Source organism: Paroedura picta, chromosome 3, assembly GCF_049243985.1.
Source record: "Paroedura picta isolate Pp20150507F chromosome 3, Ppicta_v3.0, whole genome shotgun sequence".
Classification (NCBI taxonomy): Eukaryota; Metazoa; Chordata; class Lepidosauria; order Squamata; family Gekkonidae; genus Paroedura; species Paroedura picta.
The window spans coordinates 44,506,434-44,534,205 of NC_135371.1; the positions used below are offsets into that span (position 1 = coordinate 44,506,434).

General features: G+C 41.4%; 1 protein-coding gene across 4 annotated transcripts in view; it reads left to right on the forward strand.

The window, feature by feature from the left end:
• ARHGEF3 (Rho guanine nucleotide exchange factor 3) overlaps window positions 1-27,772 on the forward strand; it is a 133,397-nt gene that overhangs the window by 37,099 nt on the left and 68,526 nt on the right. For 3 of the 4 annotated variants that reach the window (XM_077325504.1, XM_077325505.1, XM_077325507.1), the window contains one exon: window positions 19,689-19,751. In XM_077325504.1, the coding sequence (XP_077181619.1) occupies window positions 19,689-19,751 (63 nt within the window). Of the gene's footprint in view, window positions 1-9,465; window positions 9,615-19,688; window positions 19,752-27,772 lie in introns of those variants that run through there. The other variant, XM_077325508.1, reaches the window with a different exon arrangement.

Sequence of the window (27,772 nt, forward strand, 5' to 3'; positions counted from 1 at the left end):
GTGTTGGGGGGTGGTCTTCGACGCGGCGTCCCTGCTCCTTTCCCGAGGGTGATGGGAAGGAGTTCCCCGGCAGTCAAGGCCGTGCCAAGCGGCCGATGGGGAGGCCCGCTTTGGCCAAGAGTGGCACTCGTTAGAGACTTTTTATCACGGACAGAGCCCGCCCTAACTCCTCCCCAATAAAGCGGGCTTTATTTAATCCGCTCTCAGGAGCGGTTAAAGATTTCTTTGTATAGCAAACTGGAAGTCTCACAATTTTTTCTTTTCTTTATCTTTTTTAATTTGTTTTTCTTCTCTCTTTTCTTGTTCTTTCTTTTTTTCCTTTCTTTCCCCCCTCTTTTTCCTCTTTTCTTTTGTCTAATAAGAATTTTATATTTACCTGTGATTGTCACAACTGTTCTTTTGAATATAAATAAACCATTGTTGCAAAAATATTTATTTACATGCTTTGGTGAGATAGAATGTTTATTAAAAATTATGGACAGTCTTACTTTTAAGGTAGCATTTATATAAGCCTTATAGTGCCACAGATATGTAATTTCAGTGATGTTTTCATTTGTGACCCATAAACACAGGGCTAATAATGACTGTAATTAAGGAAGCATCAAGTGGATTTTGCTTTCACAATAAAGTACTTTGCAGTTCTAGAAGATAATTGAGTGTCCACTTTATGTTAGTCTATAGTTTCTCTGATGTGGTACCTGAATACGAAATTTCCTATCCACACCCATTCATTTGGCATATTTATTGTTGAACTTCAAATGCCAGGTACAGATGGTTTCATTTACTTAGGCTTTCAGTGGTACCTAAAAAGCGTTTCTATCTTTATTATTTTAATTAAAGTTTGCTTGGTCTGTTTTGTTTTTGCTTAGTTTTGTGGATCAGTCATATATATAATCATTGTAATTTATTTTATTATCGTTGAGGCTGCAATTTAAAAAATTGTAAGCAAACTCAAGTATCTTGTGGAATATAAATATTTTAAGCAAATAACAATAGGGTGACATCTTACACCTAATGAGTTTAGCTGTTAAGGGGATATGAGCTGTTTGTTGACACAATTCACCTTCGGGAGGTTGTTAAATCCCCTAGAGTAAAGGTAAAGGTAAAGGTATCCCCTGTGCAAGCACTGAGTCATGTCTGACCCTTGGGGTGACGCCCTCTAGCGTTTTCATGGCAGACTCAGAACGGGGTGGTTTGCCAGTGCCTTCCCCAGTCGTTTACCCCCCAGCAAGCTGGGTACTCATTTTACCCCTAGAGTACCCCTAGAGTAGCGGTCCCCAAACCTTTTTAAGGTTGAGGACCGTCTCCGGGGGTGTTGAAGAGCCGGCGGCCCGGGCGCTGCGCATGCACATTAGCGCCCCCTGGTGGTGAAAACGCGCACGCGTGGCAGCACCTGCGTCTTTTACCCGAGCTTTCACAGCAGAAAATTAGCCATGCCGCGAATGAAGCAGATAAGTGGTCCCGCAGATAAGTGGAACCTAGACTGCTGTCCTTTAAAATTGTCCTTTTTATCCTCAAAAGCAGTCAAATCTGAATAGGCTGTGTTTTTAATGACTGAATGTGCACCTTTTGCACAAGTCCCCATAGTCCATAGTCTTTTGTTGTTTTCCTTTTTCACTGCACAGAAGTCTGCTTAGTGGATGAAGTCTGCATTAGCATTGTTTCTAAAGGGGTTTCCTGTCTGTTCTACCTTCTAACAAACTAGGAGCAGAAAACATGGCAATCGCAAACATGATCTTTTAATGGTTTGCAGAGCGTAATCAAACACTAGCTCACTAGCAACTTATTATATGAACTTCAATTATAAGTGTTGATTAAATAGTTCTCCAATGCTGAGAAATTAGAATCATAGAATCATATAGTTGGAAGGAGCCATAAAGGTCATCTAGTCCAACCCCCTGCTCAATGCAGGATCAGCTCAAAGCATCCTAAAGCATCCAAGAAAAGTGTGCATCCAACCTTTGCTTGAAGACTGCCAATGAGGGGGAGCTCACCACCTCCTTAGGCAGCCTAGTCCACTGCTGAACTACTCTGACTGTGAAATTTTTTTTCCTGATATCTAGCCTATATCATTGTACTTGTAGTTTAAACCCATTACTGCGCGTCTTTTCCTCTGCAGCCAATGGGAACAGCATCCTGCCCTCCTCCAAGTGACAACCTTTCAGAAATTAAAGAGGACTATCATGTCCCCTCTCAACCTCCTTTTCTCCAGGCTGAACATTCCTAAGTCCCTCAACCTATCTTCATAGGGCTTGGTCCCTTGGCCCTAGATCATCCTCATCGCTCTCCTCTGTACCCTTTAAATTTTATCTACGTCCTTCTTGAAGTGTGGCCTCCAGAACTGCACTCAGTACTCCATGTGTGGTCTGACCAGTGCTGTATACAGTGGGACTATGACATCTTGTGATTTTGATGTGATGCCCCTGTTGATACAGCCCAAAATAGCTTTTGCCTTTTTTACTGCTGCATCACACTGCCTGCTCATGTTTAGCTTACAATCCACAAGTACCCCAAGGTCTCATTCACACACAGTGTTACCCAGAAGCGTATCCCCCATCCAGCAGACATGCTTTTCATTTTTCTGACCCAGATGCAGAACTTTACACTTATCTTTATTAAATTGCATCTTGTTCTCATTTTCCCATTTTCCCATTGTGTTCAGATCTCGTTGAACTCTGTCTCTATCTTCTGGAGTATTTACCAGTCCTCCCAATTTGGTGTCATCAGCAAACTTGATGAGTAGTCCCTCCACCCCCGCATCTAGATCATTAATAAATATGTTAAAAAGTACCGAACCAAGCACCGAACCCTAAGGTACCCCGCTACTCACCTCCCTCCAGTCTAATGAAACACCATTGACAATAACTCTTTGAGTGCAGTTCTCTAACCAATTCCCTATCCATCCAACTATCTGAAAATCCAGATTGCAGTCCTTCAATTTATCCATCAGAACATCATGGGGAACCTTATCAAAAGCTTTACTAAAATCCAAGTAAACGACATAAAGTTGCATAATGCAAATGACAATTTTCTCTTTGTGTATATTTATATTTATATTTATATTTATATTTATATTTATATTTATATTTATATTTATATTTATATTTATATTTATATTTATATTTATATTTATATTTATATTTATATTTATATTTATATTTATATTTATATTTATATTTATATTTGGATTTGGATTTGGATTTGGATTTATGGATAAAATAACTTAACTTTAATATGGTTATTTGAATTTAGTGTAGTGACAGTATGAGTTCTGAGCAGAATCTCATTGAAGCTTTGTAGTTAATAAGTAGCTTTAGTCAGACCATTATCTCTGTCTCTCAATTTGCCAGTCTGGGCCTTTATATAAGAAAGTCCACAGAAACAACTGGTATGGACAACTGAGGACATATATGTGAAACACTCTGATCACTTACATGCTATACAAATGCTAAACAATATTTTCAGTTTATTTCAGTATGAAGAAACCTGCCTTTATGAAAGATAAGGAGAGTTCTGAATTGTTTAGGCTCAGGGTAAATCATGAAGTTATTCTAGTAGTTTAAAGATAAACTTTAACAACAAGGCATCCAGTTCCATGGTATAATAGCATTCTTGATTTTTCTTAAACAAGGCAGGTTAAAAGTCAAGTAAGTCTTTCTAGCATGCTCCTAACCAACTCTCCTAATGTTCTTTGCATGCAGCTAAAACTTCTTCTGTGAGACGGCTATGTCATTATAGGTGTGGTGGTTAAAAGTAAAAATATTCCAGCATCTGTTGTAGAACTGTCACTTCCTTGCTATTCGGCATGCAAAAAATAATTAAAAATTTAACAGCAGCATACAAAAGATAAATTAAGCTGTTACCCACTCTCTGGAACAAAGTGCCATGCTGTTAACATTACAAATTTCCCATTGTTAATTATAGTCTGGGACAGGGTGTTGCTCTGTGGTTCTGCTGCCAGTTCTTTGTTCAGCAACAGATGAACTTGACCTCTCTTCATTTTCACTCACACTGAAATGGAATGAAGGTTGGTCTATGCCTTCTTTCCTTGTTTACAGTTTCAGGGGTTCTGGATGTTCATAACATTCTGTGGTTTAGGGTTATGCCCCACACAAATGTTAGCTAGGAAGAATTTTGTGTGAATTGTTTTGTCCCATGGAGCAGCATGAGCCTACTTAGGTTTTAATTAAAAGGTTTCCACATTAATGCCAATAAAAGTGTTAGAATTTAGTCTGTGCTTTCTCCCCAGAAAATGTGTGATTGGATGTGTGTGTTTTCATATGCAGTATTGGGGCTAGAGCATTTGAGGGTAATTGAATTTCCCCCCACCTCTATAAGTTCATCTTGATCATGTTAGTAAATTTGAATTCCTCTAGGTAACTTGAAGCTATTCTTCTGCATTCTGCACAAACTAAAGCTCATTTGGAGCTTTCCTGATAAGTTTCCTGATAGGTTTCAGTACTTAGAAAGTTCTGTGCTGGTAAATTTAGACTTGACATTGATCCTCTAAAAGCCTTCTATGCAAAACAGCCCTAAGACAGTACAGTACAGATACACAGGAAGTAATATGTTGCTTATCTGTCCCTCTTAATAAAACAGTAAGGGGTGTTGGGGTGGGCTGAGTCTGGGATCAAAACTCCCAGATTGGCCCCTTGGCCCTGGACTGACAATCGTAGTCAGTCCAGGGCCAAGGGGCCAACCCAGGACAGACCAGAGTTCCATTCACCCAGCCCAGCCAGGGGCAATCTGGAAACATCACTGCCAGTCTGCTCCTGACCAGCGCAGGGAGAGGAGGTCAGTAGGGCTGCCAAGGGAGATGAGAACAGAGGCTTGGACAGGCTGTGCCAGCTCTTTTCGCCCCAAGGCTGTCCTAATTGTCATGTCCAACTGTAAATTGCCTCAGAATCCTGACAGAGCTGGCAGGAAGCTGCAGAGTGCACTCCCTCCTCCCCCTCCCTTCAGGCCTGCTGCGAAGGAGCCTCTGACAGGCCCTGACTAAGGGGAGGAAGGCATTTCCAAGAGCAACGCAGGGGAGCCTGAGGGCCTTCCTTTTGAGCGTGGGGAACTTTCCCCTTCTGCCAAACAGCTGGCTGATAGGGAGGCTACAGAAAAGCCCCTTCTCATTTAAAATACTGCTCTGGCCGGGGGTTAAACACAGCCAAGCCATGAATCTTTCCTCTTTGCAACTCTCTGCAGATTTGAGGCTACTGCACAGCATTATTCTGAAGACGAAACTGGTTCTTTTGTCTCCTGTTTCATCTGGACAACAACCCTGTGCAGTAGGCCTCAAGTCTTTCAATTCAACAACAACCTGTGTGGTAGGCCTTAAACATTTCTTCTCTATCACAACCCTGTCCAAAGTAGCTCTCCAGGCCCCACCTGGAGGTTGGCTACCCCTGGGTTGGAAATATTCCTGGAGGTTTCAAGGTGGGACTTCAAAATCATATAATGCCTCAGAGTCCAGCCTTCAAAGGAGCCATTTTTGCATGCAGAGCTGATCATTATAATCAAGAGATGAGCAGCGATTTAGATAATATGGTAGAGGCTTGCAGACTGCAGTTGGGAGGGAGTGGTGCGGGTGTGTCCCTCCTAGGCTATGGGCTATGGCCAGCAACTGTTTGTATTCTGGAGCACAGCCAGGCAGACCACCATCAGTCCTGTGAGTCTGGAAAGTGCAGGAAGTTCTAAATAAATATTTATAGCCTGAAACTGTAAATAGTGAATAAGTAAATGGCTGGAGAGGATGGGAACTGAAATGACTTGGCCTGGCAAATAAAAAATCAGTATAAAAAAACCTTACTAAGATCAAGACTGCTGTGCCCAGAGAGTCTTCCTCTTAGGGCTGCCAGCTTCCCTGTGAGGCTCTCTACCCCACCTCCCTCATGGGGAGTCTGCTATAGGGAAAGGAAGGGAAGACGATTGGAAAATGCTTTGAGACACCTGAGGCCTGCTGGGTCACTGCGGCCCATTTCCAGTTCTCTCAGAACTCTCACAGCCCCACATACCTCACAGGTTGACTATTGTGGGGAGACGAATGGAAAAGGTGTTTGTAAACCGCTTTAAGAATCCTTTGGGTAGTAAACAACAGGGTACAAAAATCCGTTCTTCTTCTAAGGAGCAACCATGAAAGAAGCATGTGGGCACGTAACATTTTATCAACAGTGAAAAAATGCAGAAGAAGGAACAGGGTGGACACCTGTGTACTGTGACTACCCCATGTGTATTAGGGCAGAGGGGCATTTCGGGGTCTGTGGCCTAATTCACACAAGCAGGGAAATGATGCAGAACTGGGAGGAATTGGTTGCCATGTAATCTTCCACTAAGAAGAGTCTCCAGTCTGATTTTCCCTTCACATATCTGAAGACATGCCTCTGGAAAGCTCATCTGTAACCATTATGCCACAATTCCCAAAGATCAGTCCTCTCCCACAATCAACGAACGTTCCACACCACAGGTTCTTGACACCCATATCTCCACACCCACGGCCTCATTTGCCACCACACCACCACAATTTCCCACACAACACACACATTCAACTCCATGCCCTTACAGACTGGACAACTTCTCCCCTTCCTCTTCCTACTGCCAAGCTCTAGCACCCGTTGCATTCTTGGATATAATGGGCTTTGCCCCTAGTTCATTATAAATTATAGTAATTCCCACCCTTGCATTTGGTGCTTTCAGAGTATTTGCTAGTGTTTTTATTGTTGACTCACCCATTTGCTTGGCTGGTACTGCTTTTTTGTCATTATGTACCTGTATGTATTGTCAAACATTTTAGTTCCATATTTGCTATGATTCTGAATATACATGAAACAGCCTTACACAGAACCACACTACTAGTCTACCAAGGGCAGATTTGCCTGATGAGACTGGCAGCAAGTCCCAGGTAGAGGTCTTTTGCGTCAAGTACTACTGGATCATTTTTACAGAAAATATAGAAGATTCAACCTGGAACCTTATGCATGAGAAGCAGATGTTATGTTGAGACATAACCTGTCTCCAGTTTTTGGGAACCATCATTAAGGCCAGTTTCAGTGAAGGGATGGACAAAGTCTTTTTCAAATAAATAATATCAGTTTTCAAATAAATAATATCAATTTTGTACTGTAAGCTCAAACAAGTGGCAGTCCATTTCTTGTCTGAATTGCTTTTCTTAATTGCTAGGAGACAGCACTTGTCCATATGGTTGTAACCAGGTAAGATATTACTTCCTCTGCATGAGTATGTCTACAGGGAAAATTTGTTTCTTGGAGGTTATTAGAATATTAGACCTCAAAAGAAATTTAATTTTTTGTTTTCAAAGGGAAAAAGCAAGAAAATAGAATTTAAAACATCTTATAACTTTCTCAGCAGCAGTAAAGTTATCTGACATATACTGTTTTATCAAGAGTCAGTTGAAGTTAGGCTATTATTTTTCTCTTTCGGTTATCTGCTTTAGGAAAGCTTGAATGCAGGTGCAATTTATCAGTCCTGTTTGTTAAAAAAGCAGCATGTAATGTTATGATAAATTACTGCTGTTTTTCATGAGAAATAGATAATATACTATTAGCTACATGCAGTCTCGATCTGCTGATATCTAAATCTTTGGATTTGGGGACACATGGATGTTGAAGAGATTTTTTTCTGCAAACGTTTGCAGAAAAATCTTTTAAAAACTCTGTATGTGGGGATTATTCCCCCAAAATTAAAGCACTTACTTCCAGTGTTTTCTAGTAGGACAGGAAAGCCTTGCTGGGTCCAGTGGCCACACAGCTTGGGAGCCCTGCTGGACGTTGTGAGTCTGGCTGGGCCTGGCATTGGCCATGTAGATTGGGAGATCTGATGGGCCTGGCAGTGGTGGCTGCTCAGCCCAGCAAAGTCCTGAGTTGTGCAGGGCCTGGAAAGAATTCCCCTCAAGTACTGTGGGCTGACACTTGAACAGGAAGACAATAATGCAGGGGGGGAAGTGTCAGTGATCTACCCAGAGTAGCTCCAGCTGTGCTGCAGAGAAGAGGGGAGAGTTGAAGGAAGCCTTGGCAGGCACCATCACACTTGTTTCACTTGTGAGAAAGTTAATTGCTGTTGCAAAACTGGGATATTTCCTCCTATGTGTTTGAAATTTGGCAAGTAGGAGGATGTCTTCGTTTAAGGAAGGATTACAATTCCTGATAATTTCATTCTAATTGAATGAAGAGACAGCATTTTGCAGCTAGAAATGCAGCTGTCAGAAAAAGCACTAGTAATCGATGGGATTGTTTTCAATAGTCTGTTTTAATTTGTTTATTCTACTGGCTTGACTTGTTTTACTGACTTTTTATATTGATTTAATTAGTTTTGTTTTATTGTTTCAGCTAAAGGGCCTCCTCAAGCAGATTTGGAGAAGTGGCATACAAATGTCCTAATTAAAAAGATAAATAATAGAATAAAGAACATAATCATGTATTACAACGGTCCCCAACCTTTTTCAGGCTGGGGGCCGGGGGGGGGGAGGGAAGACTGGGGACTGAGGGAGAGAGGGAGGCATGGGCGCTGGCATGCCAGAGCCCGCAAACCAGCAGGCATGCCTCCCCCCCCCACGGCGTGGTGCTTGCTGCATCAGGAGCTGCACTGCATAGGGGGGAGGTGCGGGCACCAGCATGCTAGTGGGCGTGAACACGCAGGCATGGATGCGGTGGCACCCACAAACGCCCGCTGGCCTCCGCACCCATGTCTCCCTCCTGCAGTGCGGTGCTTGCTGCACCGGGAGGCAGCCAATTACTCCCAGCGCAGTGAGCGCCGCGGGAGTGGGCAGGGAGGCGCACCTGCTGGCGTGCCAGTGCCCGCGCTTCCCTCCCCCCCTGCTGCGGCCCGGTACCAAGGCCCGGTGGTTGGGGAGCACCGATGTATAAGATGTATAATGAGGAAAAGGGATTTTAAAATTTTATAAACTAAAACAATTTGGTGGGCATTTCTAGCTACAACTTTATCAGCTCTGACAGACCCCCATACTCTTCCCACTCAGAATCTCTTATCCTGTGTAGTTTTCTTATAAAGATAAGTTCATTTCATCTTTAACATACGCTTTCCCATTCTGTTTCACAAGTCTGAAAGTTTGGCTTACTTTTAGAAAATAATAAGAATTATCACAGTTCTTTGGAAGGCGATTGAGGCCCTGTTTCACTTATGTCTTAGACATTTTTCTGATACAGTGTTAAACAGCTTTGAACCTTTTCTTAGTGCACAGAGGGAACGGTTCATAATATTCTGTTGAGCTCACTTGAAGAGAAGTGACAATAACTGGTGGTAAACTTCTCTGCCAAGAACATAGTGTCTTGCTAGCCTTCTCCGGATTTTTGGGCTGGTGGATAGATGCATAATGGGTTGGTGTGCTATACTAGATGAGAAAATCACAAGGTACAGATAACCGTGAATCTCTCACTTCTGATAGATGGCTTTTTGCCACTTCCTGTCATGCACTATGCCTAAGCAGGGAGGAGTTCTTGCAGAAAGAAACTGAAGGGGAAATGTAGGGCCTCGGTATGATTTACAGATCGTTGTAAAATTTTCACTTGAGTTATGTACTCTTGATACCTGAGGGCAGTGCACTCATAAAGCAGTACCTCATGGGGTGGTGCTGCTTTTTTGTGCATCAGGTAAGTGTTTTTTTTGTGACTAATTTGTGTAGTGGCTTTTGCTGTGTAGAATTTTTAAACAGGTCTTTTCTGATCACAAATGTAAGCTCCAGAATGGTCGAGATACAGGACAGTCCTCCCAGCCAAGAGAGGTGACTTTAGTGGATTTAGAATGGGGTAACCCTCCATAGGACTGCACGTTTAAATTCTTTGGTTTCTACAGACCTCACAGAAATACTAATGTGCTTTCAGATTAATGTTACTTTCTGCATCTTTATCAAAACGATTCATTTTTGTAGCCATTGTGCCATAAGGGCCATATAGTGCAGTCCCTCACAGTATTCCTAGTCATTAATTATTCTTGGTTGTGAGTACTGTCTGTGTTTGTGTAATTGTGCTACTAAGCACCACATCTTCACAGTAAGATCTGATATGTTTTTTCAGTCACTGTCTTCAGACAATTATTGAAAACTTTCTGCGAAGCCTTTTCTGGCTGTGACTCTGGTTGATTGCTATTGGTGACTGCAGTTCTGCATATTAGCAACTATATTACTCTTGCTGAGGTTTGGAATATGTGTTATTTCATATGTATACCTTTTATTTTTCACACTATTATTGTAAACTGCTTTGAGACAATTAAGGTTAGAAGTGGGCTAAAATCTCAGTAAGACTTTAAATTGAAGTCCTGTGGGAAAAGAAGCTTAATTTATTCTAGTTCTCAAGATCCCTGCATGCTACCTGACGCCGTACAAAGAGATTCTATTCAAATTCCTCAAGTCTCTGAATAAATTTTATATAAACAAGTTTCCTGGTATTTTATAACAGCTTCATTGTAGTAAAAGTGTCCTAGACTTCTCTGTGCGTGCATCTCTGCAGTTGGTTGTTTTTCATTTAAGATAGGTTTCTAAAGTGGTGCATCCTGGGAATAACATATTTAAATGACTAAAATACTAGAGTTGGATCTTGGCATGATGGAGGGATTTCTGACTGTCTCTTGACTTCTCTTGGGCTGCATTGATAACTGTTGAAAGCTGTAGTGGGAGGGGGCTTCTAGAAGTAAAGAAGCTTAGGTTTTGTGGTCTTATCAATGTTGACCAGTTGTGTAGTTTAGCAATCCCCAACCTGTGGGCTGTGGACCACATGTGGTCCTTTGACTAATTGGAGGTGGGCCCCGAAGGACGCCTTCTCCCCCCCCCCGGCCTTTACTTTATCCCCCCCAGCCCTTTACAACACACTTCATTGTTGTGGCGTGTCTGTATCTTATTTTGAAGGGATGTTTAAACATTACCATAGTGATCAGAGAGCGCTAGGGCAGTGGTTGAGAATAGAGGAGTAAACTACCCCCCCCCACCGGGCCTCAGTAAAAGGCGTTGAGTGGTCCCCGGTGAGTGGTCCCCGGCGTTGAGTGGTCCCCAGTGATAAAAAGGTTGGGGACCAGTTCTGTAGCTAGCCCAATGGATATAGCGGACAATAATGGATGGAAGAGTGGATCTGGTAGTATCCACAATATTTAAAAAGTCAAAAAGTAACAATGTATAGACAACATCATCATCATTATTACTATCAAATTTATTACCTGCCACTCCTGAACCGGCTTGTGGTGGGCTACAGACATCCAGTTTAAAACCCATTAAAACTCCTTCAAAAATGGACACAAAAATACATTAGATACAATAACCAGACAACCTGGTGGAACACCCCCACCTCCCCACCCAACCCTACCTCTAGAGGGAAGAGGGAGGAGGGACATTCTGTTCTATTTGAATGAATACTTTAATGCCAAAATGCAATGTTCAGCTAATATAACTGTGTAGTGTATCACTTCACTAAAAAGTAAACAGAAATTGTTTAGAAATTAACGATTTATAAGAATTAGTTCACAGACTGCAAGTAAATTGCTGTCCAGGTGAAAAGTGATAGAAAAAGTGGATATACTCACAGTTTCTTGGTCATTTTTGCTGTTTCCATATGCCTTTAAAGTTTATGCTTGTTGTCCTTGTAGATCTCATAATAAAATTAAAAAATGGGCATGTTTTTTTTAAATAAATCATAATACAGGATTATTATTCAGTAATGGGGAAAAAGAAAATAACCCCCCTCATGAATTCTGTCTGAAGAGTCTATTAGAAATCAGGAAACAGGTTTAACAGCTGTATCCATCTGCTATAGACCAGTACCTGTGATTTTTCTTGCCTACCAGAAAAAGGGAAGGAAGAAGGTTAAATAAAGAATCCCAGTTCTCAAACAAACTTCTCTGGGCATCCCATATGAGTACACCCATTTCCTGTTAAGATTAGATGCATTTAAGTCATCTGTTTTTCATTGTTTTAATCCAGTGTGACAAAAATTCATGTTAATTTCAAAAATGTTGTGTTCAAATCATCAAGACAAAACAGTCTATTGTTTATAGTTTGTATTAGTCTAACTAATTTAAATATTTTTGTATGACAAATAAAGTTGAATTCTTTTCCATATTCAGTTGGAAACTAAAATATTAATTAGTGTGGTTAGGGGAGTGGGTTATATATTTATTATCCGCCACCATGATATTGTGTTTTAAATACGTTTTAATGGGTTTTTATGGGATTTTATTGTTTTTATGAATTCTGTAAATTGCCATGAGATATTTGAGAGCAGCAGTATATAAATATAAAAATAAATAAAAAATAAATAAAATTTAATGCTAATTCGGTTGATAAGTTATTCCACTCCCCTATGCTTCTAGTAAATAGCCTGACTTTTAAAAAATTACTGCATTATATTTATTAGTTGTTTATTTGTTATTTTGTGCATGAATATAATTTTGCTAATTTTAGCTACTTGGTAGTTTTTAAAATTATCTTATTGTACTAACTCTTGAGTAGTACACCAGGATACACGGCATGTTAACAAGGTATCTGTTGATGTTGGTGGACTCTCTCGATTGATACCAGTTACCCAAGGGCTGCCCAGTACTGAGAGTTCTCTATCATGTAATTCATGCAATGCTGTCGTTCTGCACCGACAGATACAACTCACGTTTTTTTTGGTTCTCCGAAATTGATGCCGCTGAGCACACTCACCACTGAGCTTCACTGCTGAGCTTCAGTGCTGGGGGTCATGGCCATGTTTCAGTGCTGCCAAGCATCAGTGCCAACAGTTGTTGCCAGGCGGCACCACTGAGCATCACTGCCCAGTGTCGCCTCCAAGCATGGGGAAATTCAAGGGTTAGGCAGTTGTGTGCGCCCCTCACCCCCAGCATAGAGTTTCAGCTCTAGAAGTAAGTTTTGGCTGTATTTCCAATACCCATGCTCCGGAGCTTTATACATGCCATTGCCTGCTGCAGTCATGAGTGAATCTTTGTTGCAGTTGCTGGCAGAGTATCTGAGACTCTATCAGAACTGATTATTATAATGGCAAAGGCTCTAGATCTGTGTTAGGCTTTTGCAGAGCTTAAGAGTAGTGTCCCAATTATGGATGTTTTAATATACCTCAAATGAGTACTATAGTCTTCTTATTATAAAGGCTGTAACTAAAATTGCATCCACACCTGCATTGGCAGAAAATGGGATACATAGGCTCAGCAGGGTTATTTTAGATTATATTAAATTAAGCATCCTAGAGCCAACTCCATTATTTTGGCTGTACAACCAGCAATGGTTAGATCTGTTTGTCACACACCCCCTTGAAATGGAGGGAAGCAAAATACATTTGACCATTTAAAGCCATAAGACCTACTGATTAGGTGTCATGGACTTTCAAACTGTGAACTCACCTAGTTAGTTTTCTGGGCATAAATGGAAACATTTGTAGACTGGGACTAGGGAGTACCAGATTGGTCCCATTTTCTGTGGCAGCCAAGAAATGTTGAAATACCTTCAACTGTTGAAGAGCACTGCTTTAGCAACTCACCCACTAAAGTGGATGTTTTCCCTGCTTAACATATTCATGTTAGAGGCTTATCTGTCTTTGCTTCTCATGAGGCCAAGTAATTCTGAAAGTATTTGTGGCCTCCTGTTATAAACTGATTATTCAGTGGAATGTTTCTTTCCTTCAGTATATGTTAGTGCATATACTGTTTGAACCAGGGCAGTTCATACTTATCTTTATCTTTCATCCAGTAAATCCATTTTAATGGCCATTAATTTGGACTGAAGTGTGGGGAAAACTTCTACCTTATCCTATGGTCCTCTTTTTCTAAAAGTTCATCAGAATGGGGTGGTGTTAAAACCAAGCATGTGTTTTCTTCCCCATGTGGTGGCTAAGTAACTCATAGGTCAACACGTCTCCCTTCCAACGTCCCCCCCCCATAGCTCAGAAGCAGAGACGAGTTTGGACACAGGAGATCTTCTCAGGGACCTACCCTGAGTGGACTGGAGTGAGCTGATCTAGGCAATATAGGAATCTCTTAATTGCTTTACTGACGCGTGAAAAGGTAGAAGGGCCTCAATGCAGACATTATCATGTGGGATGGTTTTGTCCATTAAACTGGCTTAATCTCTGTCTCCCCCTTCAAGGATCGCTGCCTTGTTGTGGCAAGGGGGCTTGCGTAGTTCAGTGAAGCTATGAGCTATACCGTGCAGGGTCACCCAAGACTGACAGGTCATAGCTGAGAGCTCTGACAAAAGGTGATCCACTGGAGAAGGAAATGGCAAACCACTCCAGTATCTTTGCCATGAAAACTCTATGGACAGTTCCAATAGGCATAACGATATGACGCCGGAAGATGAGCCCCTCAGGTCGGAAGGTGTCCAATATGCTACTGGGGATGAGCAGACGGCTAGTACGAGTAGCGCCAGAATGAATGAAGCGACTGGGCCAAAGCCGAAAGGACGCTCAGTTGTGGAAGTAACTGGTGGCGAAAAGACAGTCCGATGCTGTAAAGATTTTTATTCCATAGGAACTTGGAATGTCAGATCCATGAATCAAGGCAAGCTGGACGTGGAAAAACAAGAAATGACAAGACTGAACATCGACATTTTAGGAATCAGTGAACTAAAATGGACAGGAATTGGTGAATTTAATTCAGATGACCATCAGGTATACTACTGTGGACAAGAATCTCGCAGAAGAAATGGAGTAGCCTTCATAATCAATAAGAGAGTAGGAAAAGCAGTCTTGGGATACAATCCCCAAAATGACAGAATGATCTCAGTTCGAATCCAAGGCAAACCATTCAACATCAGAGTGATTCAGGTCTATGCCCCAACCACTGCTGCTGAAGAGGATGAAGTTGATCAGTTCTATGAAGCCCTACAACACCTTCTAGAAGCAACGCCAAAAAAATGATGTGCTTATCATCATGGGGGATTGGAATGCTAAAGTAGGAAGCCAAAAGATAACCGGGATAACAGGCAAGTTTGGCCTTGGAGTACAAAATGAAGCAGCACACAGGCTGGTAGAATTTTGTCAAGAGAATACAATGGTCATAGCAAACACTCTTTCCCAACAACCCAAGAGACGACTCTACACATGGACATCACCAGACGGTCAACACAGAAATCAGATTGACTATGTGCTCTGCAGCCAAAGATGGAAAAGTTCTATCCAGTCAATAAAAACAAGACCAGGAGCTGATTGTGGTTCAGATCATGAGCTTCTTGTTGCAAAATTTAGGCTTAAATTGAAGAAAGTAGGGAAAAGCACTAGGCCACTCAGGTATGAACTAAATCATATCCCCGACAAATACACAGTAGAGGTGACAAATAGATTTAAGGAATTAGATCGGTTCGCAACATTGTACAAGAGGTAGCAACTAAAACCATCCCAAAGAAAAAGAAATGCAAGAAATCAAAATGGCTGTCTGAGGAAGCTTTACAAATAGCTAAGGAGAGAAGGGAAATGAAAGGCAAGGGAGAAAGAGAAAGATACACCCAATTGAATGCAGAATTCCAGAGAAAAGCTAGAAGAGATAAGAATGCCTTCTTAAATGAACAGTGCAAACAAATAGAAGAAAACAATAGAATGGGGAGGACCAGAGATCTTTTCAAGAAAATTGGAGATATGAAGAGAACGTTTCATGCAAAGTTGGGTATGATAAGGGACCAAAATGGTAGGGACCTCACAGAAGCAGAAGAGATTAAACAAAGGTGGCAAAATTATACAGAACAACTATACAAGAGCGAGCTTAACATCCCTGATGACCACAGTGGGGTAGTTACTGACCTGGAGCCAGACATCCTGGAATGTGAAGTCAAATGGGCCTTAGGAAGTCTGAGCAACAATAAAGCTAGTGGTGGTGACAGCATTCCAGTTGAACTATTCAAAATCTTAAAGGACGATGCAGTAAAAGTGCTACACTCAATATGCCAGCAAATTTGGAAAACTCAACAATGGCCACAGGATTGGAAAAGGTCAGTTTACATTCCAATCCCAAAGAAGGGCAATGCCAAAGAATGTTCAAAGTACCGCACCATTGCACTAATTTCTCATGCTAGCAAAGTTATGCTCAAAATCCTACAAGCTAGGCTCCAGCAATATGTGGACCGAGAACTTCCAGAAGTACAGGCAGGATTTCGAAGAGGCAGAGGAACTAGAGATCAAATTGCCAACATACGCTGGATCATGGAGAAAGCTAGGGAGTACCAGAAGAACGTCTACTTCTGCTTCAATGACTATGCTAAAGCCTTTGATTGTGTGGAGCACAACAAATTGTGGCAAGTTCTTAAAGAGATGGGAATACCAGAGCATCTTATTTGTCTCTTGAGAAATGTATATGCAGGTCAAGAAGCAACAGTGAGAACTGAACATGGAATCACTGACTGGTTCACAATTGAGAAAGGAGTTCGGCAAGGCTGTATACTGTCGCCTTGCCTATTTAACTTGTATGCAGAGCACATCATGAGAAATGCGGGATTAGAGGAGTCACAAATTGGGATCAAGATTGCAGGGAGAAATATCAACAACCTCAGATATGCAGATGATACCACTCTAATGGCAGAAAGCGAAGAGGAACTAAAGAGCCTGTTGATGTGGGTGAAGGAGGAGAGTGCAAAAGTTGGCTTGAAACTCAACATCAAGAAAACAAAGATCATGGCATCCGGCCATCTCAATTCCTGGCAAATAGATGGGGAAGAAATGGAGATAGTGACAGATTTTATTTTCCTGGGCTCCAAGATCACTGCAGATGGGGACTGCAGCAAAGAAATTAAAAGACGCTTGTTCCTGGGGAGGAAAGCTATGGCACATCTAGACAGCATCCTAAAAAGCAGAGACATCACCCTGCCAACAAAAGTGCGTTTAGTCAAGGCTATGGTCTTCCCAGTTGCAATGTATGGCTGCGAAAGTTGGACCATAAGGAAGGCCGAGCGTCAAAGAATTGAGGCTTTTGAACTCTGGTGCTGGAGAAGACTCTTGCGAGTCCCTTGGACTGCAAGGTGAACAAACCGGTCAGTCCTAGAGGAGATCAACCCTGACTGCTCTTTAGAAGGCCAGATCCTGAAGATGAAACTCAAATACTTTGGCCACCTCATGAGAAGGAAGGACTCCCTGGAGAAGAGCCTAATGCTGGGAGCGATCGAGGGCAAAAGAAGAAGGGGACGACAGAGAATGAGGTGGCTGGATGGAGTCACTGAAGCAGTAGGTGCAAACTTAAATGGACTCCGGGGAATGGTAGAGGACAGGAAGGCCTGGAGGATCATTGTCCATGGGGTCGCGATGGGTCGGACATGACTTCGCACATAACAACAACAATCTCTGTCTAAGGTATATCTGTATAACACATGTGCTCAGAGTTTTTTCTGCACCCTTCACAGCTGAATTGCTTCTGATTGACATCACCAATGGAGCGACCTGTTCAAATGAGCCATGTTGCTCTATTACTGTGCCATATATGTCAACTCCTGGAGAGAAATTGTTGTAGGTAGAGTGGTACTTCAGTCTATTTTTCCACTGTATAAGCCATTGTGAGTGGCCTTGTTATTCTCCCATGTAGGACCACACAGAATCCATGTAGATGAAAACAAGGTTGCACTTGTTATGGATAACTGTTGTTCATCAAACAGTCTTATGTGCAGGCACACATCCCTCCCTCCTTTCCTCACCTTGGGCTTATGCATATGGTTTGATACTTACCTTCCCATGGCAGTGGATAGAGAACAAATGGAGGAGGGCTTGCCCCTTCCACATTATGTGACTTTTGGGTGGGAAAGTGAACTTCCTCTGTGAGGAGAGGGGGAGGACTCCTGGGATCTAAAAATGTCATTTTAAAGCTTGCTAGCTCTTCTCCATGGCAGGTTTACAAAAGCACAATCCCATGTATGCCTGCACAGAAGACCACTTGAATAACAATTTCAGTTAAGTACAACCTTGTTTTTCTGGCTCTGGAGGCTTTATATATTTTGGGGATTCAATTTCTGTGCAGCACATGCTCCCTCCCTGAACTGAATTATTTTGGTCAAATGTGTTGTAATTACTCAGGCTTATTATTTGGTGGACTTTTAGCACACTTTTTAAGATTGGTACTTCTGAGCAAGTTTGTGATTTGGTTTAGGACTTTGACAAAAGTGAAAGCACAAGAAAACAACAGGGGTATCTGCTTGTGTTTCTGGTTGCACAAGATCTTCTGCAACTGAAAACTATATAAAGGGAGGAAATTGCTAACTGTTGCACAGGATTTGTACAAGTGCAACTGTATTCAGTCTGTTCCTGCTTGCACATGACTGTATCCAAGGAAGTTCCTTGAAATGGGAAAATCATATAAACACAGAGAGAACAGAGTATCTGGTGGGGGGTTGGAGGAATGGGTAGCTGAATCACTTTAGCCAAAGAATGGCCAGAGTCAACCTGCTAGTCCTTAGTTCAACAAAAACCCTGAAAACAACAGTTTTCAAAGTCAGTGGAAAGACCTTTCAAAGTCAGAAATGTATGACGCAGAAGCAAAATTAATATGGTAGAGTAGCAAAGCTAGCTAACTGGAGTAAGAAACAATTCTAAATGCAGACTTGTTCTGAATGTCTGTTGATTTTTGCTGCCATTGCATTTGCCAAAAACCATCCAGTAGGACTGGTGAGTTCAGTTTAGAACCCCAGTTGAGGTGAGAAATTAGACTCCAGTTTGCCTACTTCACAACACATTTGAGCTTGATTCTAACACCTGTTGTAAAATAATTTTCTGTCACACTCTGCTTGAGTGGAGAAGAGGAAGTGTACATTTGCACCTGTCATGGGAAAAAAGGTTTGTCACAATGTCTGAATATGACCTTTCTCTCTTAGCTTCTGCTTTGGAGGATGATTATTGAAGAAGTGGTCACTTTGAGCCCTCAGTTGTCTATAATCCTGCTAGTCTGTCTTCCAACCTAAGCATAGAACTATGTATGTATTGTTGCATACAGAGGTAAAAAATGTCAGAAGCATTCTGGTAGATTTGGGGTTGTTGGAGTCTAGGAGAGAATTCTTGGGTGTGTGAAAACACTCCCTGAAAACTGCACAGTACTGTAGCTGTGAAAAGGGCCTTTATCATGTTGAATGTTCTTCTTCAATGCAAAACAAATTTTAACATAATTCTTGTAAAAAAAACTGTAACCTTTCCATTTGTGCTAGATTTGCTTGGGTAGCTATAAAAATAAGGCAGAGCTGGACCAACCCTGTTCCCTAGTGCTTTTATATTGGATCCATATACAACTGTTCTTATTTCTTAGTTTTTACCCATTTATAACTGATGTTATATTTGTAATTTTATGTTTTTTACTGGCTGGTCTATGACCGTAAATAAAAAAAAAATTGAGGGTATTTAAATATTCTTCTAACTTTGCTAAAATATAATGGTTTGTGCTTCACTGTAAAGGAATGAGAAAAAGCATTTTGAAGATAGATGGTTGTTTGTCCGTGCCCATTTGGAATACTGTGTAGTTAGTTCTAAAACTACAGTTTTTTTCCAAAGGAGACTCTGTTATAACTAATAGCTTAGACTAAGCTTTCAGAATCTGAAAATCTTGGTTTCCATTCTTTTTTTTAATATACACCCTTTGTCATAAAATAAATCTAAAACTTGTCTATAAATGGGTTACAGAGCACATAGGGTTGTTTCCTTACTAGATGATGAAGAAAATAAACTGTACAGCTTTATTATTTTATTTTACTGTCTTCATCTAAATTGTTTTGTTTTCTGTGATTACAGAAAAAACGCAAGCAAAATGCCCAGGATGAAGATTCAATCAGTGTCTGCAGCTTTGACTCAAGTGTGAGTAATCATGCCATTGTTTAAACAGAATGCATAACCTGTTGTGTGGCTAAAATTGAAAGTGCTGAGGATTTCAATGTCAAACTGCTTATGCCTGGCATAAAATACCTTGTGTTTTTTGTGTTGAAATATTGCTGACATATTGACTGAAAATGCTCTACTTGTAAAGCATATTTTATGTAAAGAAAGGTGGTGTGAACAGAATAGAACCATTATTATGAGCTTCTGTTGACAGATATATATATCTCAGACCTAAAACTCTGCATGAACTCCCAAGGCATTAAGCAATGCAGAAACCATTTCCTGGGCAAGAGTTAGACTGGTGCTGTTGAATGCTTTAGGTAAAAAAGGTAAAGGTATCCCCTGTACAAGCACCGGGTCATGTCTGACCCTTGGGGTGACGCCCTCTAGCGTTTTCATGGCAGACTCAATACGGGGTGGTTTGTCAGTGCCTTCCCCAGTCTTTACCGTTTCCCCCCCAGCAAGCTGGGTACTCATTTTACCGACCTCGGAAGGATGGAAGGCTGAGTCGACCTTGAGCCGGCTGCTGGGATTGAACTCCCAACCTCATGGGCAGAGCTTTCAGACTGCATGTCTGCTGCCTTACCACTCTGCGCCACAAGAAGCTCTTGTTGAATGCTTTAGTTTGCCCTAATTCAGCATGAGTTTGGTAGAGCTGTGTTAGAGTTTCTGCTCTAGTGGATAAAGAACAGGTACTTTACTTCTTTCAAGTAGATGTTTCTAAATCTTTCACCATGTAACTAAAGGAAAATAATTTAATTCCAGAAGATAAAAAGGTATACAGTAGTTATAATGGACCCTCTTTTTATTTTGAAGAGTTGATTGATTCTCATTGAGTTTGGCAGTGATAATGCTAGATAAGACTTGCATTAAGCAAAGGTGAGGGGAGCTCTGACTCAGTGGAAGAGCCTCTGCTTGGGAAGGAAAAGGTCACGTCCAATCCCTGGCATTCCCAGTTCAAAGCACCAGTCAGTATTTGATGTGAGAATTTAGAGAACTGCTGCCAGTCTCACAAGTGGACACAGGTGAAGGTTACCTTCACATCGTGCTTGAGAAAGTGTGGCTGTACTTTGTAAAACATGGGTGGTGGAAAGTGCTATCACGTCACAGCCAATATATGATGACTGTAGTAGGTTTTCAAGGCAAGAGATGTTTAGAGGTGGTTTGTAATTGCCTACCTCTGCATAGCAGCCTTGGATGCCCTTAGTGGTCTTCAGTCCAAGAACTGACTAGATCACCTCAGCTTAGTTTTCAAGATCTGATGAGATTGGGCTAGCCTGGGCCATCCAGGTCAGAAAAATTAATTCGTATAAGTATTTTGTTTATTCCTGGGATTTGTATTCCACCCTATTTTTGTGATCTCAGGGTAGATTACATCTTATAGTAAACATACAATCCTTATAAAAGTTTTAAAATAATTTCTATAGTAAACATTTGCATTAAAATCATCTACATTAAAATAATAAATTAACCAAAAATATTGAATATTACAATTTCTCTATGGGGAGGGGGGAATCATTCAGAAACTGAAATGCAGAGTCTCAGCTTTGCAGTGGTCAGGCAGAGAGGGAGTGTGAAGGAGTGCCCAGTAGAAACCCTCCAGCTTGCCTTCTGTATCCTATGAAGTGTCTCCAATAAAGCTTTGCTAGCCCAAGGGTGCGCAGCCATCACTTCCGAGTTCTGACTCTTCTGTATGGAGTGTGCCTGAGGGACCTCATTGCCATGGGGTGTCATCCAGGCATCACGGTATATTCAGAAATCTTTCCTGTAAGAACCAATGAGGGTATAATATTCAATCTTGTGCATAGGAAAGCTCTCCAGTATCATGGGATAGTACGATAGTACATATAAGGGGGTAAAGATAGGGGGATCACTTTCAAGCTGAAGGCTTGCACAACTCTGGGAATATACTTCCTCTCCCCCCATTATGGCAAAATTATTACTTTTATTTAAAAAAATAATAATAGTAGCAGGACACCCAACATGAGTTTTTCATCTAGTTCCAAGCTGAATTATAAAGCCTGGATTAGAACTGTCCTAGAGTACTAGAAAGCGTAGTGTGTGTTGCTAAAACTTTGAAGTTGGTAATCTGTGTTTGCATTTTGTTCAAGAAGTATTTCAGCTTTAAAACTATTGTATAAAAGTATTGTAGCTAATAAGGCTGTAGACTGTTTGGTTATTAGCAGCTGTCATTTTACTTTGTCTCTTCGTCTAGTGGCATTTAAACATTAAAATTTCTTTTGTTTGACTAGTTCACCCCAAAATTTGCTTGCATATATAAGGCCATTGGCTACATCAAAGTACTTAGTGTCAGAAAGAAAGGATACTGGCTAGTCTTTTTCCCTGGTAAACAAGTCACTTTTAATGATGAAAGTTGAGGGTTTATTAATTTCTTTAAAGCTTTCTTTGTGCAGTGATGATTCCGTGTTGCAGATGGGTGGATCCATTTCCAGGTAGCATATATATCTGTCCACACTTCATGTATAAAAATAGAATTGTCACATATAATGCATTGTAGCAGTGCCAGACAGTCTAGTTTTCATAACAGTCTGTCATGAAGAGAGAGTTTCCTGTCAGTCTTCTACAGGATGCATTCAAGTGTTGTTCACGGCCCTTCTAGTTCTGAGCAATAAAGATAGTATTAAGACATCAGCATTATTTTTAAAACCATTTTTCTTAGGGTGTTTTGTACAGAGAGAATCAGAACTATTAACATGTTGGGTAAATCTTTTTGGAAATCATAGAAATGGGATATGTTTTGCAAATGGTGATTCCAAGTTTGAATATCATGGTGTCGATAATCTTGGAAGATGAACAAAATATAACATGCTATCTCTTTTTCTGATAGTGCTGATAATTCAAAACCATGATATTGATCAGATATCTTGTCATAGTCCAGTGGGTCTCAACGTCGGGGTTTTGACACCTCGAGGGGTCGTTCGGCCCTTTCCTGGGGGCCATGGTAGTACCATAGCGTTGACCTCCTGTGGCCCGCCTCAGAGCTCACGGAGGATGCGTGGAGGAGGCCAGCGCAACTGAGAGTGGCAGCAGTCATGGAACGTGTGCATGCGTGCATGCACACTCACAAATATGTGTGCATGCTGCTGCCGCCGCCCCTGCTATAGGGGTCGTAGCATTAGGGCAGTTGAAAACCGCAGTCATAGTCTCTAAAATGTTATGAAGGATATAAATACAAAGGTTATTTGTTTGTCAGTCATATTTATAGACCGCCCCTCTCAGCTGCCACTCTCAGCCCTGCCATCTTGGGGCGGTTCATAACATATACATTATAAATTTTCTATGTCCCCCACATGAAACTATCACTTCCCAGAGTATTCTAGGTCATGTTCTCCAAGGCCCATTATGCACGGAGGAGAAGGTCTGCATTCGGGGTGGAATGGCATTACCTAAAATCACCAATAATGCACGGCGCCGGCTGCAACCAGCCACAGATTCGGTGCGTGCTGCCGAAAAAGCCGCGTTAGCGAAATGCGGAGGAAAGCGGAGCTTCCGGGCGACCAGGGTGCAACCAGAAGCGGTGCAGGGGTCACCGCGTGCATAATTGATTACTCTGGGTTTTGCCGCTGTTGCGTTCCATCCTGTGCATAAGTGGTTTGCTTCGCGTCTTCCCCCTCCATGTTTTCCATGTGACCCGGAATCGCGGCCATGCATAATGGGCCCAAGGTATGCAGGATACTTAATTTTTGATTAGAACAGTAAATCTTGGTAGGTATTAAATTCAGCAAATGCCATTTCATGATGAGACAGAAAAGTCACTCTGATAAATGGTTGGACTTTTCTGTGGCTCATGGGATCCAGACAAAAATAAAACACTGGTGATTGTGGGACATTTGGTTGCATTCCATTCCCATCAGTAGTGTCCCTTGCACTACAAACTGGTCCACTAACTTCAAATAGCTAAAATAATCTACCTCATCAGCATCCCACATGAAGTAATCCATGTACTCTGAAAACCTGGTTCCCTCCCTCAACATATAAATGTTGAATATAAAATTACCCTCTTCAGTTTTATTTTCTGTTCTGGACTTTTCTACTTTGATTTAAGACACAGTTCCACTATCCTTCCACTAATTGCTCTACTCCATTGCAACTTTGCATCAAGATTCTTCCTGAACAGCTTTTCTATCTGCACAATCCCAGACTGTGCTTACACAGGTACTATAACTATCATCTTCAGTCCTCTGATATTCTCCCTGGTCTCTCACAGTTTTTTCTCTCCCTCTCTGTCTCCCTACCTCATCCTCAGTCCCAGACTGGTTCCCACACTTTCTTGTTTGTTGCTCTCCTACTTATTATCCTCTGTTCAGTCAAGTTCCCACTGGCAACCTACTGCCTTCCTATTTCTCTTTTTCTCCAGGGTTTCTTGATGCATTTCTTCCTCTTGGTAACCTGGCTAAACTTTAAGCCAAATTCTGTATCTTTGAGAGCCAGTTTGGTATAGTGGTTAAGAGTGGCTGCCTCTAATCTGAAGAGTTGGGTTTGATCCCTCACTCCACATGTAGCCAGCTGAGTGACCTTGGACCAATCATGGTTCTCTCAAGAGTTCTCTCAATGTCACCTATCTCACAGGGTGTCTGTTGTGGAGAGAGGAAGGGCAGACAATTGTGTATCGTTTTGAGACTTCTTCAGTTACTAAAAAAGCAGGGTACAAAAACCAGTTTTTCTTTCTGTGTTTCCTCTTTTTCCCAACTAAAACATACCCCCTAATACCCACAGCACCCATTTTCTCTCTCCTCAGTTTCTTTTGCTCAGGAATATCACACATACTCCTATGGGTTGGCTCCTCTTGGATTGGCTGTGGATGGACACATTAATGTGAATGCTTCAAATTTTAAAAAGTGATTGTATTCCCTAACTTGTGTGATTTAGTTGTTTTCTATTGCATTCCATGTATTATCTTCTGTCTTCTTTTCTTTTTTTATAATTCATGTTTTATTTGTATTCAGTAAAGGTCTAATTTAATTGAACTGGAAATTTCTAGTCTTTCATTTCCTTCCAAACATCTCTACAAGATTGTGCGTGTGTATAAACAAAGTGTCATGTACTCATAGCCTGGGTACATGCCTTCAGTCGAGGGGGCTCATGAGGGGTCTAGCTTTTCCAGGGGGCCTCCTAGCCTCCTTTCCCCCACTCCCTTGTTCCTTCCACCCTCTGATGTCGCACCTATTACCTTTTATGTTTGGCACTGTTTAATGTTGAAAGGAATGCAGACAACCTTGCCTGGCTCGTCGCACCTGGATGCAAAGATATTTGAAGAAAGGTTTCACTTTGTAGTTTCAATAAAGCAGCCTTTCTGTGGGAATATCTTTTGGCATGCAAATATCATGGAAGAGGGGCTGAGGACTGAGGGTATATCTGTTCTTTGTGAGTCATCTTCAGCAAGATTCCTCTGTAAGGGCAAGTCCCTGCAGTTGCTCCCCTAGAATCCCAGTAAAGCTACTTTTGAACTCCTTACTACAAAGAGCCTGTGTCTGCTTTGGTGCCTTCATGAGTGAGCATGACATGAAGGATCCCATGCTAGGGCCAGGACATGTACATGGGAAGGCCATGGATCTTTCCCACCCGTGGTTGCTCACTTCCCCAGTAACAAAAACATCAGGTTGATATTATAGCTGATAAACTTTATTTCCTGATCATGTTTCTGGTGCCACAAATTTCCGGATTGGATCATGAATAACATATTATAGCAAATTCTAAACATCAAGCATCAAGCACTCCTAATATTTTGTTACTATCTGTTGAAAAATGTTGCTGCTACTAGACATGCTAATTTTCATAATATGAATTCTGATTATGAATTATATGAATTCTGCATCTGTGATTCCATTAGCCAAAAATAGTGATCTACTAGTTCCATATATAGCTGCCATCCCTCCTTTTTCAAATCAGATTTCTCAGTTTTGCCATATGAAGCCATATTTGCACCTTTGTTGCCAATTTTGTCATCTTGGGCTGGAGGAGTGGAATAAATCTATATACTCACAGGAGCTGCAGAACACAACTTCCTTATTGTAACCCAACTCCAAATATCAGATGAACTGTAAGGGAAGGGGGAAAAAATTCAGGGAGTGGAGTTACCCTCCAGTCCTAATCAGGTTTCATTTAACTCTTTGCTATCCATTTTACTATAACGGACTGCATGAATTCATATGTATTTCACACATACTGGTTCAGTGCTTAGATTCTGAATGGCTTTTGGTAGCTGCTTCAATTTGACCATTTACTCACTGGAGGTTTCATGCCAGGCTGCAGGCTGGAGGTTTAGTTGTGGCAGGTTGACCCACCTCTTCCTGCACCCACATGGGGGAGCATTTGGCCTGGGGCACATCATCCACCCTCAATTTGTGCTCCTGCATGGGAGCTGGGGCAGTGAAGTTCTCAGTGCGTAAACGGTCTTTGAAATTATGGTGGTGTATGTGTGTACATGAGTCAATACCAGTGTAAGTATCTGAGATCAAAGAAAGGTGATCCCTAAATTCTGGTAAATTTATTATGGAAAGATGAGATGGGATTATGTGCAATTGTGTTGATTGAATTGGAGATTAAAATACATGGTTACTGTTCTTATTTGATCCAAAGGCATGGGTATGAACTTTGTGGAATCTACACTATATTTCCAAACCATGCAAGAATCTAATACTTATAATGTATTGGGGCAAGGTTTGTCTGGATCCAGAGTTTGTTACAAAGACAACATACCTAATTTATCTTATGAACAACCACATACTGCTTTTATATTATTAGTTGTGGTTTTGCTTTTATTATTAGCTGATACGCTTTTAAGAGTGAACCTAAATGTTTCCTGGGCCCAACACAGCAGCTGCAGGGAACAGCTTCTAAAAACAAACAGCCGAGAACTCAAAGGCACCAGGAGTGGCACTGTGTGGAGGAAGGGCTCTCTTCGCTCTGGACCCAACTTGTACCCCCCCCCAATCCACACAGCAGCAACAGGGAATGACTTCTTTAATAAAAATAAAGAGAGAGAGGATGAGGCCGAACAGGCTCCTGCCTCCTCCCCTAGCCATTTCCCCCCACAAAAACCAAACTGAAGGGAGTTATTTCTCTAATGTTGCTCCAGTAGAACATCTGTGAATGTAAAACAGCAAAACTGGGAAGATGACTCCCCTCCTGTTGCCGTATCCACACTGGCAGAAGCTCTTCCTCTCACTTTGGTGATGTTCTGAGCCTGTTTGGGTTTTTTTCTTTAGATGCCATTCTCTGAAACTGTGCTGTGACTTCAGGGAGCACACACTGGGTCCAGAAGGTTAAGGATGCATATTAGCACAATTAAAAAAATAGTGCAAAAAGAGGGACAAACAAATGTATGTTTTTGAGCTGTGAGTTTAATTCAAATTAAGCAAAAGCAGGGCTATGCTGGTCTCATTCACTTCTTTTCAACCATAAATAAATAGAAAATCAGCAGCATTTCAGAGTCAGAACCATTTGTACAGGTATGAAGTTGTTGTACAGGTAAATAGCATTTAGTATACAGTCAATAGTAATAGTACCTAATTAACCACAGTAATAAAGGCTTCTAATTTTAAGAACCACAGGGTAAATTCTACATAAGGTTAAGTAGTCCATCACTTTTCTTTCTCTTTTACTAATTCTTCAGTTTCAATCTTGTGTGCTTCTTTGATGTACCTATTTATTATCTGAGCCGGTGTGGTAATAAATATTTCTTTTTATCCATCCTGAATCGACCACACATTAACTTCATTAGATCCCATCAGGTTCTTGTCATTAAGGATAGGGAGGGGGGGGAGTTTGTTAACTCTCTCCACCCTTTGCATAATTTGTGAACATCTATCATGTCTCTCCCCTTAGTTGTCTCTTTTCTAAATTGAAAAGTCCTTTTTCTCATAGGAAAGGGACTCCAATCCTCTAATCATCTTGGTTTCTGTCTTCTGTACTTTCTAACATATGGAGTCCAGAACTGGTTGTGGTTTGCAGCTGAGGCAGCACCATAGATATGTAGG